The sequence below is a fragment of the Plectrocnemia conspersa genome, unplaced genomic scaffold, assembly GCF_051122295.1.
Source record: "Plectrocnemia conspersa isolate PC_06_02 unplaced genomic scaffold, ASM5112229v1 ptg000011l, whole genome shotgun sequence".
Classification (NCBI taxonomy): domain Eukaryota; kingdom Metazoa; phylum Arthropoda; class Insecta; order Trichoptera; family Polycentropodidae; genus Plectrocnemia; species Plectrocnemia conspersa.
Genome location: NW_028277175.1, coordinates 29,065,399 through 29,089,713, shown reverse-complemented (window position 1 = coordinate 29,089,713; position 24,315 = coordinate 29,065,399). Strand labels below are relative to the sequence as shown.

The window sequence follows — 24,315 nt, the reverse complement described above, 5'->3', positions numbered from 1 at the left end:
GGATTTTAAAATTTTACTTAAAAGCGTCTTCATCCCATTTTGAGCTTATAATATCGCGCTATATGCTCGCAACTCGACAATATTTATTCTGGACATCATTAAAAAACTGTACCTAAAATGCACATCTTAAACGATGAACGTTTTTTGATATTTACAGCTACGCTGTGTTATAAAAGTATAATAAAAGCTGTATTAGACAAAAATAAAGAGTCTGGTTCCACCCCACATTACTCGCATTGGTCCAAAGACCAAATACGGGAAGGGAAATAGGACTTTTTCTAATTTTATTTAAATCATTTTTTATACACAAACGCATAATAACAGAAAAATATACAGTTATATACTACTACCAGAACATAAGATTCCAGCCTAGAACTTGACTATATAAATACAGTTTGAAAAAACGAGTTCAAACAAAGTCGCACTTAGCAAAGCTTCGCTGAATTGATTTTTGTTACGACTGGAAGATTAGTAGATTCAGAACTATAACATATTTTTGCGTATCATTAGTAATATTGTATACCATATTTGTATTTAATATATTTTAAATATCTAAAAATAATTTAGAGGCGAACCAATCATTTTCCAAGGATTTACTTTGAATAAAGTTGACATCACCTTGCTTTTATTTTATTTTATTTACCTTAAATATACGCAGAGAGTATCCGTTTGATGGGATATTTACATTGACGAAACAACTACGTGGCTGTAAGCAAGCAAGCTCAATACTTCAAAGACTTTGTAATTTGGATTCAAGAAGAGCAACGCTAATTTCAAAGGACCCTTCATAGCATAGTTACCAAAATAAAGCCCTCGAACCATTCAAGGTTTAACGTCTTCCTTTTATTTTTGGATGGGTCGTTTTATTTCATTATATAATATCGCATAATCCGTATCTGCTTTGGCTATCGATTCGCCAATGTATTTATAACTTAACTTAAATAACAAATTTACCTTCCAGTGGTTCTCCGTCTATCCGACGGAGGTAACCCTCTGCGGATGTATCTTCTGGCAGCTCCTCTGGCGCTAGATCTTCTTCTGGCTGCATCCAGACGTTTCGAAGCACCTTCTGAGAATCTAACCACACAGGTTCAGATTGAGCACAACTTTTTATTATTATTTATCATATAGCTTGGTGAAAGGCGCATTTTTTCAGATTCGATTCAATCGTCGGTTGGTTTACTTCACTTTTTGCACGCTCTATGGTATTTTGGGTATATCCCCTTGACCTTTCGGACGAAATACCACTTATACGATCCCATAAGAATCTCCGAAACGATCGTTTATTTGAAAATCCATTTAAGGTATCTCCGGCATACCGCAGTGCAAATTTACATCCTTTTTCGTATGGATGTTTCGGAAAAATATATATTGTACAATTCAATTAGGTTGAGGTTTTTTAACGTTTTTTATTAACGAATCAGTAAATCGGTTTTGATTTTTCGTTTAATTTTGTTTTCATTTAACGTTATATAAAAGCTGCTATGTATTTATTCGGTTTTAATTAATTTGTAAATGGTTGGCTTAATAATGAATTTCATTCGTATAAAGACATACTTTGATTTTTAATTAATAAAATATCGTTATGTATCATTAAAATGAAATGTTCATAAAGGTATACTATGATTGATATTTATAACTAATATTGAGCTTTTAGTAATGTAAATTCAATCACTGCTATATTTAATTCAGAATCAGTTATGTATATTAAAACATATTATTTACAACAAGCTTTGCTATATGTAATTTTAATTGTTAGTTAATATAAAATATCGCCCTTTATAATTTATTGTCTTTTAAAACTTTTTCTCTTACAAAAAACCTAAAAATATTTTTAATTGTGTCATTATAATTGCTTATATTAAACTAAGATTCATAGAACTTATTAACTTTAATTTATGAAAATATATATATAAATTGAGTATAAGATATTTAAAAAATATTATACATTTAAATATAAATATAAATATAAAAAAACGTAGATTAGTGTTATTTTTTTGCTATGACTGCTTAATAGCACAAATTGCAGCTATTTAGAAAAAAGTAACTGACCGTTTATAACAATATTTATTTAAAAAAAAAATTAGCATTAACTTAAATTTAATTTCAATCAGTTTTTAATATAGCAAATAAATCAGATTATTATTTTTTTGTAAAAACTAATGCAAAATTTGTCGAAATATTGTAAATAAGAAAAATCCTTTTTTTTTGTCATTAATAACAAAATAAAATTTTATTTTTTATATTAAAAATCCATAATTATAATTTAAAGGCAAATGCTAAATGAGTAAAATATGTATTTTGTATCAAAATTTATTATAAATCAATATTTAGAATGTATTTAAAATTATTTAAAACACAAAATTGCTCTTAAGTTTTAAACGTAAAATTTTCGTGCAGCATCCCACTGATCTCATAAGAGATTTTAATAGTAAACGTATAATTTATTATGTGGTATTTAATTTGTTTTATATTAAGTCAATTTTAAGGACCAAATTGTGACTATGAAGGCTAAGAAACAAGTGCGCGGTGAGGTTCGGCACTGTTTTATTTCGACCGCTTAATAAATATTTCTCAATTTGGTAAATTCTACAATATAATTAAAATAAATTAGAGCAAAGAAGGCAAAATAGTATAATGTGGTTGTGAAGATAAGGATCTTATATATTTGAAAAGTCATCCTGAATTACAATATAGGGATTTATTTTGTAAAGTATATTATTAAATAATACCCAACCATTCTTTTCAAACATAAATTGAATTCACTTAAGTATTTCAGCGAAGAGAATCGATAATTTTTACACTCCTTTCACCTAGCTAGTCTTCTGGATTCCATCCCCTATACCTCCTGTGTTGTTCTTCAGTTCCAGACGGCGCACTACCGTAGCTTCCCGTTGTCGTCACACTCCCGCTATACATAGACGAAGAAGTGAATCCAGAAACTGTTGAGAAGTCGCTGTTCTCTCTGGATTTCCTCATGCGGTGATAGCTGGGGCCGTCGTCGGGCGATTGAATGGGTGATCCAGCACTGGATGGGACTTGAGCACTGGAGTCCATACAAGCTGAAGGTGAGGTGGCCTCTAGGTCGCAGTTGGGCGTCAGGCCTCCTACGGCATGGCCATTCGGCTTGGGAGTTGTCGACTCCCGGCCGCTGTCAGGCTCCCTCATCTCTCTGGGCGTCAGAAAATCCCTAAAGAGCGCCCATATCAGGTAGATTAGGGTCAGCATCGTTACCTCGGAACTGTCTTCTGCCTCTTTTTCATTTTTATTTTGCACTTGTGCCGCATCACGTCGATTATCGGTCCATTATTTGGTTGAATGTTTGTTTACATGCATTTTAAATCTGTGAAATTTTTGGTCGTGCTTAAATTTTGCATACCAATGTGAAAGGCGACGGGAAACCACCATTTTTTTAAATAAATAAACGAAGTGAACGATTTTAGATAATTATAATTATTAAACAAATTTTAGTGTTTTTTGAATATTTTATGTTAAGTACTGTTTTAATGTTACCAATTTAAGTTAGGATAAAATATCATTTTCTTAGCTAAAAATAATAAGCATTGCTTTCAAAATACTATTTTAGACTTAACCGATTATTCAACAATAACAATAATTTTTTTTAAATTAAATTAATTAGATGAAGTTTGAGAAACTGAATGACGCGTGATATGTTTTGTCTGCGGCAGTTTACGCCAATTAAGCGTTCGTATCTTACGCATATGTGTAGTATTTAGTATTAAAATATGAGCCATTAATTTAGTTGTTTAAACCAAGTATCATTTAAAATGATTATTGCTAGAAAGAAATGAGGGTAATGAACAAAGCGCGCGGTCTGAATCGGTGCAATTCCTTTCTAACTGTTCAATAAATGCTTCAGCGATGCTTCGACATTGATTTCACTAATTGATAAATAGAACATATATCTCTAGTTAAATATATAGTATATGTATATATATTTATGTTTTGATTTATATGCTTTATTTATTTATTTTTTAAATAAGGCACGGTTAAGTTCTTGTATATTATTTAATTTGAACTAGTAATCAATGTATATTTGTGTTATTATAAAACATACTATAAGATTCAATATTATTAAATGAGATATATTGTAAATAAATATTGGTTTTGATCTTACAAATAAGGAACTCGAAGGGTACGGGATGAATAAGTTAAATATCAAGAATTGTTAACTCGATGTTGTAATCTAAACTTGAACTTTATGATGTTTAATGAATACAAAAGTTTACAAAACAATAACTAGAAAGTGTTTTATATTTAATGTAAAAGTTTGTATTTTTTTAAATATTATAAAAACATCTGAATCTATTTTATTTATATATAAAATCTAGCAAATATATGTTTCAGTTATTATTCTGTAATTTGTGGATCATATTTCAAGTAACTAAATTATAATTTAATTTGATAAATCAATACATGTAAATAGAACTAATAGTTCAAGATTATTTTAATTAAGATATCATATTCCACAGAACTGCAGATTGAAACACTTGCGTTTACAACTCCATGCCTTTCGTAGTCATAAATTAGTTATAAAAACACACGAGTGCGTATTTGCCGTGAGCTATAAATTTTTCATTACACCTATCCTTGCCGAGATGTGATTTATTAGTCGTGTCTGCGCGTATTTATAGGGCACTTCGATGCCTCGTAATTATCCAAAATGTCACTGTCACCAGTGACAGCGTGACACCGCAGATATGAGATAATTCAACGTAGCTTAATCCAAAGTATAATCGTATTATGGCATAATTTTGTTGTTGAGGGTGCGGTGAAAATTTGAATATTTTTTTATCAACTGCCAACTTTTGATCGTATTATTTTTATATCAATCTGGCGCTTTATTTCTTTTTAAGTATTTTGTACAAAAAATCATAGTTAATTTAAATACGAAACAGTAAGGCATCCAAAAATATGTGGTTTTTTTTAATACGGTGTATAGAACAACTCTTTATTTATTTATTAGCTTGTATATGATGAACCTCAATACATTTATTGATCTTATGAACTAGTTCTCTGTTTCTGATATCATATAAATCAAGTGCTGACTCCATTTTTGGCACCCGATGCGCGCAGGTTAATAATTTTTCGGTAGCTTCTAAACTAATTGATATTTTTTTTAAATTACTTGACCGCTAAACGCCAATTAAAAACAGCATATTAGTATATAAGCGCACGTGACGATTAGAGATTTGGACAGATTATGGCCACTTGAAAATGATTTTTCAAATCGACTTTAACATAGAAAAGTCGTTGTCAATACAAATAAAGCAACAAATTAATTTTAATATTATAAATCTCAGACTGAAATCAAAGTCTAAAATAAGTGACATATATTTTATCAATTACAGTAAACCCCTAATAACACGGTAAATTGGGGATGTGTTATTTGGATGCCTGTTACTTTATGTGTAAGCGAGTCCAAGGGAGGATATTTCACCACACGCCCCTGATTATTGCAAAAATTGCTAATAAGCTAATTTTACTCATAGTTTTTGATGATCATATTCACTTTTTGTCTCTTAGTTTTAATTATTAGTAATTAAAACATCACCATCTGAAAATTTTTGATAGGAAAAACCGTATTATTAGTTCATTGTTCAATGATTCTATTTATTAAAATTAATATACTATAAGGATTTTTGTCTTTATGATTATCAATTTTTATTTAAGTTTTTAAAACATTTTTACTTATATTTGAGAATTTACATTTCTTGATTTTATCATTAAAAGAGTGATAATTAATTAAAAAATGTCATAGTAGTAACTTTGTAATTTTAAAATATTACTTAGTTAATCGTAAAAAATCAAGAAATTATTTTAAAATATTCTCTATGATTTATGACAATCCTAAGACACAATTTTTAAGTAGTGCTAACGGATGGTGTTCTAATCCTATTTTATTATTTTTTTAATACCATTACGCTATTTTGCCACAGTTTATAAAATGTAGAAAAAATAAATGTGAAGTTAGTTTAAACTGTCACGTATTTTATAATATTATATTATATTTATATAATATAATATTGATATGTCGGACTTTCACTGTCGTGAGGTACCGTGGCTTTTGAGTATTTTTAATTCGTCCCGTTTTAATAAACTATTTTTCGAATTTAATTAGATATTCTATCATCGCTGTATATAACCATGGGATGAGTCGCTGCTCCTAGTAACTATGTTAATTTTTGTATATATAAAGGTGAAAAAGTGCTTTATTTTATTTTTGATGTCTCAATATCTCTTAACTTTTTTATTATTATTTTGGAACGGGATTTATAGTTTTAATTATGAAAATATATTTTTTCTAACGAACAAAGTAACGATTTTTTAAAAATATTATTTTATAATAAAATATAAATGCATATTTGATTGATTAACAAACTAACTGAAAATTTACAGAAGCTATTTCTAAGTTACATATAATGACAAATAAATAATTTTTTACAGTTTAATTATTCTTTTTTTAATAATGTGACTGTAGCGATTTAAACGCGATACCAGTCATGAGACAAGCCACACCTGCATCTAATTTTTCGCGAACTGTGCCCACGAACTTAGTAGCTGTCTAGAAGAACACCGCATTTCTATTATCTTCCACAACGCACGTTAACGCACGCGATGGTGAATATTACGCGGTACAAAACCGAACTATACATTGACGCTCAGATTACTACTTCGCTCCAAAAACTTATTCGCTACACGGACTTCTTCGACCTAAGATTTCAATGTTCAGGACACATGCTCGAGAACAAGTACCGGCGATTTTAGAAGGATTTACTGACGCAACCGAAGATTACGATTATTAATGAAAATACTATTGAAGCAACCAAATATGAAATATTTTTTTATTTTTAGAACAACAACCATTTTGAAGCAAGTTAGTGGTTCAAATTTGCTATTAAACTTAGCATATTTTTTTACTAGAACCGTCAAAGAAAAAAGAAGTAAAAATACTAGGTTGTTCATGAAAAGCATTTTGAAAAGCAGTATCATTAAGCCAATACTGAGCAATTGTGAAATATAAAGTCGCTAATGATACAGAATTGCAATAACGCGCGTAAACAGACAACGAGTCATAGTTGTATGTTGCGCTAAGATAAAAAAGTACGTCAAGTTTGATCGAATGTCAAGGTTTTCCTCGCTATTGTTTTTAATTATAACGATATAATTCACTGCGAATACTAAGTAACAGGTTGCACTTTCAACAATAAGTATAGTCTTGCTGTTACACGGCATTTACGTGTAGCAATTCAATAAAACCAATTAGAATTTCAGCAAAAAAATGTATTTTGCACTAGAATAACGTACTGGCGCATACTTTACCACAAATTTGTGATCTTTTGGGCAAAAATAACACCATCCTATTGACTTGATTTTGAAAAAATAATGTTTTATTATTGACGCTATATTTTTCACATATCGTATGTTTTTTTTAGCGCTGTGTTAATTAAAAACATATATAATAGATCCATACATATAAATTTAAATATGTATACTTTAAACATATTGCCTTATATTTTCAAATAGCAAACCTTGAAAACAAATCATATTTCGCTGTTATGATGCGCAGTAAAGATGAATTGGGAAAAATCAAAATTTAATTGTATTTCAGGATATCAAATTATTTATAAAGTAAGTACGAAATTTTAAACACACTGCATTATACAAGTAACTAAATGCAAATCAAACGCACAATATTCATCAAAGGTAGACATTACTGATTTTACTATTTTCAATTTGTCATTTGAAAGAACGACAAAGGCTCTATTGATGTACAAAAGAATACGTAATTGAAAAACGTTGCTCTAGCAACGTACACATTGATTTCAATAACAATTGTCCAGCACAATAAAATACAACGATTTCACTTTCAGGGACCCTTGTTAAGTTTTTCTATTACATCAAAGGAGTATAAAACTCTAAAGTTGTATAATATGGAATTCAAAAAAATAAATAAAAAAATCGTTTTGTTACGTTGTAAGCAAAACGACATTGTGTGTTTTTATACGCTGTGTTGTATTTAATTAAATCTATAACTCTTAAATGTGGGCGAGAAGAAAAAATAATATTTGACATTTAACAATTTGCTCTTTATTACTATGGTGTAAAGTTAAATTACATACTTAATAGTTCATCATTTATTTAACCGTGCGTCGTAACGTTTTACGTCGTTCGTTATTGATCTTTGGTTTTGGCGTAGGATTGCATAAACAAAATTTATGGATCGTCATAAATGAGGTTCTCATAATAGAGTTTTTCATGTATATGTGGGCCTATATCATTTTGTTGGTAATTGCAGCGTAAAGGGTTTAATAAAGCTACAGTCATAAATGTCAATAAATAAAATTAGTACACATATCAACAGAATGTTTTCAATATTTAAAATGATATATAATAGATGAGTTGTGATAATTTACTTTAGTGTATCATTTACAATTCATCATATATTTAAAAAAAGTTAAATCTAAGATGACTAAGAAATTATTATAAAAGATATTTTATTTAATGACACTTGCACAGCTACGCATTGTCCTATTATATAAACAAGATTTAGAGATAATTTAGTTGTTTTTAATATTTCATATAGTTCGATGGCATAAACAAACAATATTGCGTATCCAAGCGCACTTCCATATTATATCCTGCTTGTATATTTTTTAAATTTTTATTTGAATTGATTTTATTTTTCACTTTTTAAAGAAAAATATGTACATAATATAAATCGAGAAATTATAGATATTTTTTTATAAACTCACATTTATTATTAAATTTTATTTTTGATTAAAGGCATTTTATTTATGCATTTTAAGCTAAAAATAAATTTGTAACTTAAAGTTTTATATTAAATAATTATTATTTAAAATTTAAAATTAATAAACATTATTATTCATATGATAAGTTGAATATTTATATGTAATATTATATTAGTCGATAAAATAGATAACTATTATTAATCTAAGACTCAAACCAGAATGATTAAAGGATATTTGTTATTTATCATGTGTAATAATTATTTTAATAAATAATATTAAATAAATACGATAATATTAAAATAATATTATATAATTAATTAAATTATTATATAAATTTGATAAAAAGATTTGTTATTATTATTTGTTTCATGTATCTTATATAATTTCAGTAGTAAAAAAACATATTTAAATCAAGGAGAAATCTTCTATTAAATAAATTTCTCTGGAGAATTTCCGCCCAAGCTATGAACCATTAATCAACTCGAGAGCTTTCAATCTATTTAATACAATAGTTTGTATTGCATAGTATGCATATATTTTTCAATCTAATTAGTTTTTGTGCAATCTGTAATAAACTGCATGGAATGTTATTTACAACTTGATTGTTGCGCAATTGAATAATAATATAAATTATAAAAGGCTAATAGTGTATGTATTATATATATAACAAATATGTATATACTAATATATTTCTCTTTGTTTCAAAAATCAAGTTATTTTTTATTAGCTGTAAATTTAGACGCTCAATTTGTCAATTAATTAGAATTATTGCAATTTTTAAATCCTAATATATTTTCCTTTAATTCGGCAATAATGTTCCGAAAAATTATGTCAATTTGATGGAGAAACATTTTTGATGGTTTATGTATGTATACTTAAACACTGATATCAAAAAACTTTTACTTCGATTTAATACTCAAAATCCATTAATTTTTCTATGTATTATATAATACTATTTATTTTAGGTGATTTTTTTGGTTTTTTGATAAAGATATTATTTTTCAAGTTTTGATATGATAATCCCAACAAGTACATTTTTAAGTGATGAATAACTTCTTTTATGGTTTATTTTTGTATCAGTGCATAGATTTTTTATTGTTGTTTTATTTTTTACAGCAAAAGTGTTATTATTTTGCTAGGAAAAAACTTTTATGTATTTGTGAAATTATACGCTTATTTTGAATAAGGTGTTTTTAAAAATATTTATAAGCAATGCTTAGCTTATATAAATAAATTAGGAAATGCGTCTTGTGACTAAAATACCCTGGCCAACATTTTTCAACTTTTTTTGTAGCTTGCTTAACAATTCCTGATATTAATGCATGATACAGAGATAAATTCAAATTAAAAAACAAGAAATCTAGCGCGTTAGATTTTTTAGACCAACACGATTCTATGGCTTTTGACGCGAATTTTATCCTTCTGAGAAGTGATACTTGTTTTTGCGCCCTCTTATTGAGCAAAATTCAGTTTCAATATACTTTGACCAATACTTTTATATCAAAAGTCTGTAGTACTATCGGTATGGATAACTATAATATTTTTAAAACATATTTATCCTAGAGAGATGAGTTGCCCAAATTTGTATTTTAGACTTGCTTCAATGAAAGTTCTAAAACTTTAATTACAATTTTTATAAGATCAAGTTGGGTTTGATTAATTCGTGTAGATTAGGTTTGAGTTTATATTTTAATTTTTACTAAATTATTGGTTATCAGTTAAGTTTTATTTTTGATAGTATAAATGTATATACTGGTGAATATGTATTTGTACTTCACTCTACTCTATTTGCGTTAACACAGTCAGTTCGAGAGTTATTAATTTTATCATTATTCAAGGGTTTACGCCCCTACTATTAGCTCTAAATCACACTATACGGATATAAGCTCGATATACTTAAAATTACTCCGATTAATTGATAAATATAAAAAATAATATTTTTTATTAATTTGTTTAAAATATAAACATGAGTAATGAAATATATCATACGTATATCTGTATCTTGTGCTTTAGAGCTATGGACGTAAACCATCTCTTATACCATACCATCTCTTTCTCAAAGATGAAATGGGTAGCTCTCGAACTGACTGTGTTAACGCAAATAGAGTGTAGCTTAAATATAACTCACTGAAAAATACACATTTACTGGAACATTTACACATCACATGTAAATAAATAATGATAAGTATATAAATATATATATTATTGCCTATGGAAAAGGTTAAATCATATAATTTTACTAAAACCTGCCGGATAAATAATATTTTCACTGGTAAATATTTATAGCTACATGTAAAAATATAATTTCACTGAAATAGCATATTTAAAAAATATTTTCGGGATACATTGGACACCATTTTTTTTAGATTTTAGATAGCATTTAATTAAATAACATGCATTTTTCTGTTCAAATTCAAAGGAAGAAAATGTCACACCTGCCCCCCAAAATGATATAATAATGTACATACAAATAAAACAGTGTATGATTATAAAAAAAATAAGAAATGTATTAATAATCATTTGTTTCACGAAACCGAGATATGGATTTACCAATATTTTTAACACCCCATTTTAGGCAAAATGGCGCACATCCTCGAGATTTACGTCGTGCTTGTCCATTGTGCGCGTATTTTGTGATGTAAATCGATAGGCGAGATCCTTTTGCGTCGCCATTTTTCTTCTCTATTTCACTCTTTCAGGACAATGGCGCTAATGTCGATACGCCACTGATGCAAATCACGCGAAGAGCGTGCGACGTGCGACAAGCGTCGCCAAGCGATGCTACGCCGCGTGCCGAATCGACATTTTAGGCCAATGGTCACGTGGCCAAGTGGCATTGAGAATCTATTTAGTTCCTTGTGAGGATACAGTTGCGTCAGATGCCATCCTTTAGTATTTTTATATTTTATATAATTGATTTAAAATGATAATTCTATTACTCTTTTATTTTGGCATGCAGCCGTCATTAGTTTATTTTCAATGTTGCCAGTCGGTGTTGCCATTGCGCAGCGGCGCATGCGCAGTGGCGCTAAAATAAAATAGCGCTCCGACCTCGCGTTCGATCGTTAATTATTGATTGCGTTTGACGTTGACGGTCAGCATGCACATTTTTGCATTCCACTATACTTTTATGCACTTAGGGCTGCCAACAATATAGAAAAAAGACAACAGAGTAATTTTTAGCGAATTATATATAGCAAAGATATATTTTAATGATCATTATATCATTCAAAACATGTAGTACAATAATGAAGCTGAAGACATGTGAATTCCATATGACTTATAGGAATATTACAATAAAAAAAGAGTGAGACAAGGATCCATTCTATCCTCTAGTCTGTCGGGTGTAAAATTTTACCTTTAGATTCGTAAATACGAACATATACAGATATAACGCTTTTAAATTTCTGCCCTGTATTTGGTCGATCACCTTGAGGGATAAACCGGTATGAGTAAGTACACAGAGTGGTATTGTTTTGTTGTTATAAATATGATTACATATTCGCCGTGTTAATTAGTGTTGTATATTTATATGTCTTAATAATTATTATCTATACTTTGCTCTTAGTTTTTTTTAACTTTATTAAATTTTAAATAATGACTTTTTTTGTTGTATACAAATTTATAGATTATATATTTTCTATTATAAGAAAATACATTACCCAGAATTTTAAGTGAGCTTCACAATACATTTTCACAGAAAAGTTCACTTAATAAAAATCCACAATCGTCGCTTTGCAATTAACATGTACAAGAATTGTTAAAATAATAATTGAAAACTAACGGCGTTTTAGCCGCTTGGTTAAAAGGTATAAATTATTTTTATCTTATCACATTTTTCAGTTTTGTTATATTGTAGAGTGTAGTCGTATTTATTTGTCATAATAATAAGAAGTAAAAATCAATATTTTATAGAAAAAGCAGGCTAACTAATATAAATAAAATACTAGTCTCTGAACTGTTAAGTTTGAAGTACGCGAGTACTACTTATTTTAATAAACTTATAAAATAAATTATTCATAATAAAATTATTATTTATTTTACAGCAACCTTAAGTAGCTTCCTACCAGATATTAAATTTCTACAATTAAAAAACATTTATTAACCAACTAAAGAATAGATTTAAATCTATTAATCTTAAAAAATCAGTGATTACGACAAAACAAAACTTAAATTCAAATACAAGTATAAAATGCATAAGCACATACTGCTTTGATGCAGTTAAACTTGTCGTCATTAGCTATGGTTACGAATTTTCAGCAACTCTTGTTGCTGAAAAATCAACTATCGAAAATCAGACTTTAAATAAAAAGCATCATATTAACTTTGATACAACTAAAACTTTCGGCAAAATAAAAATAATAGAGAAGCAATTGAAATCGAGATTAATAAAAGAGACAACGTAAAAGCAATTTCGGATACTTGGTTACCGGTTTTAAACAAAGATAAATTCAATTTTATTAAAGTTCAAACACATATAAACAAAGCAATTCGAAAATTAATTCATTTGTTGTTCCCTTAGTAACAAACAAACAAACAGAAAAATAACAAAACACAAGATCGAATCAATAACGGCACAGATCAATAATCTGCAGCGGCTGGGATAAGAGGAAAATTACGACCAAGATGATGACTCCAGCATCGGTGGTCGAATCGTCAGCAAACGAGGTGCGAGTAAGAAAAGGCGCGATACGAAAACCGTCACATCTGAAAAAGCTGAGTAAAGTGCTCAATAAATCTGTTAAAAGCCTAATATATATATATATATATATATATATATATATATATATATATATATATATATATATATATATATATATATATATATATATATATATATATATATATATATATATATATATATATATATATATATATATATATATATATATATATATATATATATATATATATATATATATATATATATATATATATATATATATATATATGTATAATAATATATATAAATATATATTTTATTTACACATAAAAATCACTTGGATTTGTTTGTAACACGTGAAGTTAATCTCGAGTAGGAAAAATATTGTATTATTAATTTTTAACTACACTAATCCGACGCGTCATGTAGTAAATGCCCGCCATGTTTACTGATGGTAATCCACGCGACGGGTAGAATCAACCTTTTTTATTCATGTTGTTTATCAATGGGTTCTGTAGTATTTACTAGCAAAAACTAGAGTTTATTGTGCTGCCATATATAAAATAAATGTTTGTTTTATATGAAAAAAAATATTATTACTGTATTTTGTCTCTTAAATAGAGATGAAGCATATTTTAGTACACAGATATACAGATCATAAAATGACACTGTAATTTTTCTTTGTCTTTTCGACAAATATTTTATTTATTAATTACATTTAATTTGACCTATATTAGGTCTGTTCCCATCCACAAAACTTTTTTTAATTAATTAAATTAGTTAGGTTTATTTTGCCTTGACGCGACCCACAGATTACTTTTGCATTGCGCAAAATACTTATAAACTAACTACAGATTAAATGGTAAAAAAAAAATTTTTGTATATATATAGATGTATAAATAATACTTAAATATTTTTTTGCTACCTTATATGCAAAAATTAACATGAATAAATTTTAATAGTATTAATAATAATCACTAATTTTTAGGGGTAAGTTATATGCTTACACTACTAAGCAAAATAAATATATACTATAATCAGCATAAGTCAGTAACTAATACTTTAAATATTCAGTTTAAAAAATCAACAGAAACTCAAAGTAAACTTTATGTGGTATACATTTATTTTAGAGCAATACCACAATATTAAAATTATAACAATATACCAATGGTATAAATATGTGACTAATACCTAAAAAACTATTTTTTTAAATTTTTATGCTGTTTCGTTAACTAAAATTAGTGGTTATTATATACATATATAAGCATAGGGTTTACCTAGATTTTTATAAATTCGCGAGTAATTACTATAAATAATAGATAAAATCAAATCTAGCTTAAAAATGTAAGCTGTAATGATTCTTTATAATTAATAAAATTTATGTTACTAATTTTATTTTAATTCAAGTGTGATGTATCACTTATTAGTGGTTGTTGATTGTGTTAACTTCGTTGTTGCAAATTAAAATTAATCAATGAAATATGTATTATTTGTTTTTTGGTTACGATACGAATCGTTGTTTTTATTGTTATCTAAATTAGTTTTAACGGTTGTTTGCGAAGCAAAGCTCTTTACATTAATTTTTTACAACATATATGCAATACGTGATTATATATTTATATGTATAAAGGTAATTAAATATAAAGGAGTATAGTTTTATATATTAATATTTTATTAAAGTTTATTCCCAACGAAATAATGCAAATTCTTCCGTGGCACACTTTGCTGTAAAAAATAATAAAAACGACAATATTACATTTGTTGATTGCTTATTGACGCATAGCTAAGTAGATTCGTAATATTATGTAAGGCACTGATTAATATTTGAGAGACATAGGGTCAAATTCAATTTAGAACCTATACCTTATTTGCGTTAACACAGTCAGTTAGAGAGCTATCGATTTCAACGTTATTCATAATTTAGAAAGAGATGAAAAGTTTGGATTCACGCCTTATACCCTATACATTTATAAATTTTTTTTCTATAAATGTATTTAAAAAATAAGCTGGAGTAATAATATGCGTATCATGTGGGCGTAAACCAAAACTTTTCATATTTTTCTAAATTATGAATAATGATGAAATGGATAGCTCTCGAACTGACTGTGTTACCGCAAATACAGTATAGTGTTTTTTGGTATGGTATCTGGGAGATCAGAATTAGTGTTCAATCGATCGTTACAGATTACATTTAATTTGCAGTACAGTTATTAAAACACATGTCACTAATTTACAAATTAAATTGGCTTATTTATTACGGCTTTATATGATCTTCTAATAATTAAAAATATTTTGTTTTAAATTACAAAAACAGTGTAATTAAATTTAGAGAAAGAATTTACTTTAAATTATTAGATAGCCCTGTTTCAGTAATTAAATTGCATTACAATGTCTATCAAAACACGCACGATATAAACTCAGCAGTACACAACCATTTGTTATTAATTGCCGCAACATCCATTTAATTGCTTAATAACAAATTTTGATATACTATTAGTTGATTATTTTTTTAACTACGATTCACGCCCTAAAAAATAATTCTGCGTGTGTATATAATGCTTTGAGTGTCGATTATTATAAAGCCTATTTGCCCCTTGGTCTGCGAAGGTAATCGCATTATGTCATTATATGACCGGTCACCGACGCGGAAAGGCTTTCGCTGTATGATTTTAGCAATTACTTTAACAGAGGACGGCAAAACAAAGGCCTTTAAGCCCTTGAATGAGACAATAGAAGTTTTTTGCGATTCGCAAAGAATTTTTATATGTAGGCAGAGATAAACGAGTGACTTCGCAAGTTGAGCCTTTAAAAAGTTGATAAAGTTTCTTATAGGTCATTGTTCCGAGGGTAGAGAGAGCAATCTTAAGAAATTACATTATGGAAGGTCGCGTGAGGGCGACGTCGATGTGTATCGAATAATAAAGACTTATCGGGTTGTGCCGCATTATTCCGATCAGGTTTTCCGGATAGAGATTGCCACGGGTTTTATCTTGGATTTGTTGATTGTAACAGTTTTACGGATGTCTGAAAAGTTAGGGTTTATGTAAGTTTATGTTGAATTACATAAACTAGATTTAATAATAATGCAAGACTGATTTATCACATAAAAATTTTATTGCTCTCGAAAAATAATTAACTGAATTATTATGAATTAACTTTTAATTGCAAAGAAAGAAAGCAATTTATATGTAGATAAAATTGTGGGACAATATACTGACCAAAAAATAATGGCCCCGTGAGGAAGGTGTCAGTTTGAAAAAAATCCAGAAGAGGACCTAAACACATCTTGAAAATAATAAAAAAAAATTATATGAGAAAGCAAAAACAGATCATTATTAAAACATGGTACTGGATAAAAAAAAACAACTCAAAAACGTAGGTAATATATAATAATCGAGTTACTAAACCGCGTCGAAAGAGAGAGCAACTTACCAGACCTCAAAATTAATGGACCGAAGAACAAAGTCATAATTATTGATAGATCGCGAAAATATGGAACAACTACAAGCAGTGGAGATAGTAAATCACTTTGTGTATCTTAGATATTTAAAAAATATAGATGGAAGTTGCAAACTCGAAATCAGAAAGCGAATAACATTAGTCAAAAGTGCGATGTCTCATCTTATGGAAAGAGAGGTATCTCAGCAAAAACGAAAATTCGTTCGGTAAGATCCCTAATATTCTCCATATGCCTTAATGCGTCTAAAACATGGACCATAAAGGCAACAGATAAGATAAGATTAGATGCGGTAGAAATGCGTCGGAGTCGTATGTTAAGAATATCCTAGACGACACAACGCATAAATGTCTCCATTCTAGGAAAATTGAATAATAAGGAAAGGCTTTCAACAACGTGTATGAATTGAATTCGCTGTTTTTTTGGACACGTAGCTCGTAGAGGAGACAACTCTTTAATGATTGAAGAACTTCAGGAAACAGAATCGAAGGAAATATATAGAAGCATTCTGCACAAGGTTGGAACGTATCAGAATGATCACGATCCTTAGCAAGTGAGAAAGCAATTTTAAAAAATAAAAAATAAATAAATTCATAATAAAGTTGATCAAACCTTAAATAGTGTGATAGAGAAGGAAGTCTTAAGGATAATAAGGGTTGTGGGCGTCTTTAGTTTCAATCAAATATGGATTTAATCGTTTTTAAATTTCTATCGTGTCTAGAAAATCTAAATATTGTATAATCGATAATAAGTTTTTCCTGTTTTAGGGTTTTTAATGGGTTCAATGTATAGTCGGTGACGACTTACAATACGTGTCGTCTCATTTCAGCTGCTTAAAAAAATCCTGAAATCAAAATTGATGTACTAATCATAATTTTCTATGGAAAAATAGAGAGATCAGCTCCGAGTCAAAATGTGACTAAATTAATTATCTGTTTTTTTATTGTCGTTTTTATTGTTGTTCTATTAGTAGTTGTTGACTGTGTTAACATGGTTTCGACGAAATATTTAAAATAAATTTATTTTTATATATATTGTTTCTATAAGATCTGCTTCTTTATTTTTCTAAAGATCATAATGGAATGCGTATTATTATTATAATGTGAAACAACCACGACCTTGTCGTTCTCACGATATTAATGAATATCACAGTTACTTGCACTGAAGCAAATGGCACAGTTACAATCTAACCTCCGCCTGTCGCCAGCATTCTTAAATTCGCCATCAATCAACGGCGGTTCACCATGGCGGCGCAAAAACGACGCCCACTCCCGAAACATAAACAACTGCGTTACGCGCTCACCTTGACCGCCTATGTCTATTTTACCGGAAGTGCAAACGTCACACCATTGATACCACTAAAACTTTCGATTTTATATTTGTTATCTGACATAATTAAAACGATCAAATTATGTAAGATTTCTTGCGTAACGGAAGATAAAATAGCTCAGAAGAGTGTGAGATAAGCTTTCTTATTACATAATGATCGTATTGGGCAAATCAGTAGCATTTAAGTAACTGCATGTTGAAATTAAGATTATATAAACAGATTTGCGAACGATATTTATTAAAAAAATGTTTTCTTAAAATTATTATATTATAGTATATAAAATAACTTCTTTGACTGAAAACTGATTGTTTGTACAATTTATTTTAATTGTATTTTAAGAGAAAGAACATATTATTTTTTTACAAAAAAAATATTATAAGCTATAATTCAGACGAACTATTCACTTTAAACCAAAGTAGTCAAACTATGGTATTATAATGTAATTTCATTTTAAATCGTATTTTACAGAATTTTTTTTTACAAAAACTTGAGTGATACATATTAAAACATTTACTTTTTTTTATATTTATAAACGTGTAATTCTTATAATTTTAGTTAATTTATAATTCTAATAAAGATGTTGGGTGAAGGAAATTCTAAAACAGCTTAATATTATTGTTTTTAAATTCAGGGGCTTAATGTAAAATCGATGGTGATTTACAATCCGTGTTTTAGCTGCATAAAAAAATCCTTATATCAAAAGTGAAGTACTAAATCTCATATTCTATGAGAAAATAGAGAGATCAGCTATAATGCTATTTTTATTGTCATTTTATTTTGATCTTTATAATACAAGATTTATTATATTTTCTGTGTATTTTATAATTAAAAAAATACGCTTTATTAATGGGTAAGCTTTTTTGATTAAATTCCTGTAATTGATGCACATATCAAAGTTCACTTCTGAATGAAAGAGAATCCATATTACATTACATTTCATCCGCATGCAGAATAAAATTATCGTTAATTAGAAAGCCAAGATACATGATGTTTTATGTATATCTATAAATTTATTCATTGCTCAAAGGATCTATAATATTTAGTAGTGGTTTTAAAAATTTTGCTACAATATTTTTATTTCATTAAAAAACTTGATAAAGAAAGAGCAGGAAAAACTATTAGAGCGACCCTTTGTGACTTTTTTTATATTATTTTTTTTCAAAAAATTTTGTGTATCATATATTGCAATTATAACAGACCAGTGTCTGAAACAATTTTTATTAAATATTTTTTTACTAATAATCTCGATAATGAAAGAGTATGTTAAGTTAAGACTCCTATTTAATTTTTTTCATATATATAAAGCTTTAATTTAGTTGTTCTGACAAATAATTAATCTTTTATAACCTAAGTTCACATTTGAAAGACAAGAATGCATATTATGTTTTTAAATCCAGTTTTAATAAATTGCAGTAAAACTATTGTGATATGTTGTATTGAGTGGCGATTCTTTTTGCTAATATTTAATATAGATAAAGCTTAATTTTCATTATTTAGACTGAAGAGGGACTATTTTTTACAACCTTAATTTAAATTTAAAAGATAAGAATTGCATATTACGTTACATTACATCCGAATACAAAAAAAAAATATATCAATTAGAAAGTTCAGTAAGAACTAAGACGACGTTATATTATTAGTAAGATTTGCACAAAAATTTAAATTTGTTAATTGATTTGATAATCTGATTCTTTTTTATATAATGTAATTAAAACAAACAAGTGGTTTTCAAAATGTTGTTACATATCTTTTTATTAAAAATATTGATGATAGAAAAGTAGAAAAAAATATTACCTTATTTTATCTAACGGGGTGACTTTTTTTGCTATTTTTTTGATTAAGCTTTAATTTAGTTGTTTAGACTATTAAAATTTACTTGAAGTGAATGAAAGATAAAGAAATAAATATTATTATTTTGTTCTAAAAATTGTCCATTTTCTTAAAAGTAAATTTAAAAATCAAAAACCCTTTTATTCTTTATTCATGTATCATAAAATAAAATAAGCTTTAGTTAAGATGTGCATACTTTAAAATTATTATTTTTGATTATCTAAGGTTACTTTAAAAAAAAAGTTGCATTGTGTCTGAAAATAAAAAAAATACATCTTAATCATTTAGTCCAGTTAGAACAAAGACAAGGATATTTAAATTTTATTGTATATGTAAGATTTATACATTTTTTATTTATTTATTTATCGATTTAAAAATCTAAATTTGTGTATATTGTAATTAAGATAAACCAGTAGTTCTCAATCTTTTTTAAAGCATTTTTTTTACATAAAATATCGATAAAGAAAGAGCAGGAATTATTTTTTGTGTTTTTATATGTACATATGTATATATTAGTTTGTTCGGAATATAAAAATAAATATATCAGACGAAAAATAAATAACAATAAAAATGTCAACTCAAAGCTAAAATATTGTTGAATTTAAAAAAATGCATCTTATGTTACATTACATAAAAATAAAGAGAAATATATTTATCAATCAGAAAGTTAAGTAAAAGCTTAGATGACGTAATATTATTATGGGATGATTTCTTCGCTATTTTTCAATACAGTTTAGGTTTTCGTTATTTGTTCACTGTAAGGAGCCTTTTGCTAAGACCTTAAGTTTAGTTTTTAACGAAATATAATGCATATTACTTCACATAATGTCGGAATATTAGGGAAAATAAATATTAATCAGAAAGTTAAGTAAGAACTATGACGACGTTAATTATTATAAAGTACATTTTTATCGCATTATTTCATATAATCATTCTTTTTTTTAGGAGCATATATATAGTTTTAAAGAAAAGAAAATATATAATATGTTACATTACGTCTGAATATTTTAATATCAATTAGAAAGTTGAGTGAAAATTATGACGTTTTATATTATGGTGCTAATTTTTATGCTATTTTTTATAAAGATTAAATTTTAGTTTAGTTTTTCAGACTATTAAAAGTCGGTTTTTAAGAACTTATGTTTAGTTTTGAACGAATAATAATACATATTATTTTCAATACGTCGGAATATAGTGAAAAATAAATATTTATAAGAGTTGAGTTATTATTATGGATGAATTTAAATGCTGTTCTTTCTTATTTATTAAGTTTTAGTTTAGATGTTGCATAAATAAGGAGTTCATTGAAACAATAAAGAGTCTCTTTCTTAGAACTAAAGTTTAGTTTTAAACGAAAGATAGTGCATATTACGTTACATTGGTTTGACATATCAAGAAAAATAACTACGACGTAATCTAAAATATTATTATGGGGTGACTTTTAATGCTGTTTTTTTGTAAAGATTTAGTAGTAGTTTAGTTGTTCAAATCATTAATTTTTATAAAACTTAAGTTTAGTTTTTTTTAAAAATATAATAAAATATCTATAAATTTAAATTGTATCCGAATGTAAAGGAAATTAAATATTAATCAGAAAATTAAGTTAGAATATTATATATCGTTTTAATAATATCTATAAGTAAAATATCAAAAATTAAGGTAATTTGTACAAATCAATGGCTCTCAACAATTTTATTAAATTATATTCGTAGGTTTTCCACCAAAAAAATAATGTGAATTATATTATTTTGTAATTAATCTGTTCTGTATGGTAATGTAGGATTACCATAAAATATGTTTTTTGTTGTTCACTGAGTTTTCATAAGCAATATTTGATTTGAATCAGTGACCATCAAAATTGGTCAAAAAATAGCACGTGTGAATAGGTGAAAGTATTAAAGTTTTGAGTGAAAGAAAATTGATGTTAGAAAATGTTACTACGAAGCTATAGTATGCTTATTTTTGAAAATGAGTGAAGAAAGACTATGAAAGAAATGTTAGAGACTATGAAACGTAATGTGTCGTAGTCGATTTGCACAATTGAGACGAACCAGTGGTTCTCAAAACCGGCGAGAAAGGTTATCCCGAATGAATGAACACGCGGCGTTCGAAGGCCGCCATATTAGTCGGCCATTTTGGCAGGTTTCCCGGCGCCCCATTGGCTGGCCGGCGGCGCCCCCGACCCCGGGCTCCGCCAGACGCCGAATTAATGACAACAACAACAAATCACACACATACACACAAACGATATTCACTTTTGTTCAACTTCATCTATTAACGACGTCTATGTTTTTGGCGTCCATCGCGCTGCCAACTCGCACGTACGCGTACTTTTCCGATTTACGTTTTCCGCTTTTCGCTTTACGCCGCATCTACGTTATCGGCCGGTGTCTGCGAAGAGAGAGTGCGCCGCGACGTGCGCGCGACGCGGCCGGCGCCTCGCAACTGCGGCGCCGGCGTCGCGGTCGGTGCGGCCCGCTTGCCGGTTGTTGCGCGCGACTGCACCGCCCGGTGCACAGGTGAGCCGCATGACCGACTGATCGGTCGTAGGGGTAGCTTATTTACAAACACTGTGACACTGACAATAATCTCTTATATAAAAACATTTAAACCGAAAAACATTCTCTGCACAGAAGTAACTTTTTTTTATCTTTCCAACTCCTGGAATGTACTTTCGAAAACATAAGCGTAAGCCCAATGTGTTACAATGAGGTAAATACAATCAACGCCTACAATATAGTGAGACTTAAGACTGAAATTAATTTGTAAATTAGTGACATCTATTTTAATATGATTAAATATTATTACAACTTACAATCTAATATTTGATGATTGGTTAAAATTATATTTATATAATTATATTTTCAACTGCACATAGAGCTGCATTTTTCTTATTCAGATTTAAATCTATTTTTGTTGGTTTTGCTTTGCAAAGTCTTAATAAAACAATGCTTAACCTAACAAGTCATGAAACATTGCGTATAATTCTTATTAAAATATAAGGCAAATTTAAAGCATAACAGATTCTTTTCTGTAAAGGTTTGGGAACAGGAAAAACTGTTTTCAACGTACAAGTTTTGATGTACATAAATGCTAAATAAAATTTTTCCTATGATAAGAAAGCAGCGTTCTTTTTATTATTGTGTGATTGTCTAAATAGAGCTTCGAAGGACCAGCGAAACACTTGGATTATTATTAAAATCCGTTATTATGGTCTTAAAAAAAGTTATTATTTGTATACATTTCAATAAAATATTTTGTAATTTAGGTTTAATATGAATATAAAGAGTTTTTGCTAAAATTATTGTTGACAATATAAAATAAATTCAGCCCTAATAAAAATATGTTATAAATTCTTAGCGATTATTCGGCTATAATACGCAAAAATTAGAAAAAAACCGACTCGTTTTAATCCTGAATCACATTTATCTATAAATGGTCCTTTAATAAAATACCAAACCAATATACTGTTGAGTGTAGATAGACCACCATAATAACGGGTCTCTGACTATTGATCTATTATAAGACCTGGGTTAGAATCTCATAAGGACCTTACTGTTTTTAAATTTCTATCGTGTCTGGGAGATCAAAATTAATGATGATAATAATATTATAATTTTGATCGAGCATCACAGATTAAGTTTACCTAGATTTTCCTAATCTCACGGAGGAATATCGTAATGATTAATTAAAATCGAGCTAAGTCGTATATATCTGGTATTCAAAACACTAATGATGAGCTATCTCAGCTCATAGAAAATATTATATATATATAAAAATATTAAAAAAATAAATTTAACGACAGAATTTAATTTTTTTTTTACTAATACGATTTAAAACTACATCAAAGGCTATTTCGACATCTAAAATTAAAGTATTAAAATTATTGAAAATATGCTTTGTCAAACTAAAAACTTTTCACAGATGTTATTCCTTCAAAAATTTTTTTTAAAAATGTAATTGGATCAATTTCTGAATATTTAACCAACGGTAGCATCTTTATTTGCTTTCTAAATTTAATAAATTATTTTATATAAATACAAAAAAAATATTAGACAGTTAATGTATAATTTAGGAAGGTGTATTATCTAATAAATGTAGATTGTACTTAATTGTAATATCTTATTTAAAAATTCCATAGTGTGATAACTTAGTATGATACAGAATGTGTATTATTTATTATATATATCTCTGAACTTTTTTACATTAAGTGTTTAGTGGCAATTTATTATATCTTGTTTATATGTTGTGCTACTATGCC

At 27.9% G+C, this 24,315-nt stretch overlaps 1 protein-coding gene across 1 annotated transcript in view; it reads right to left on the bottom strand.

The window, feature by feature from the left end:
* LOC148230184 (uncharacterized) overlaps positions 1-22,440 on the bottom strand; it is a 66,289-nt gene extending 43,849 nt beyond the window's left edge. The window contains exons 1-3 of the mRNA XM_088198732.1: positions 22,310-22,440; positions 2,846-3,343; positions 955-1,077 (exon numbers count right to left, since the gene is read on the bottom strand). Coding sequence (XP_088054858.1) covers positions 955-1,077; positions 2,846-3,228 — 506 coding nt within the window. The 5' untranslated portion in view covers positions 3,229-3,343; positions 22,310-22,440. The remainder of the gene's footprint in view (positions 1-954; positions 1,078-2,845; positions 3,344-22,309) is intronic.
* Between the last annotated feature and the right edge of the window lie 1,875 nt (positions 22,441-24,315).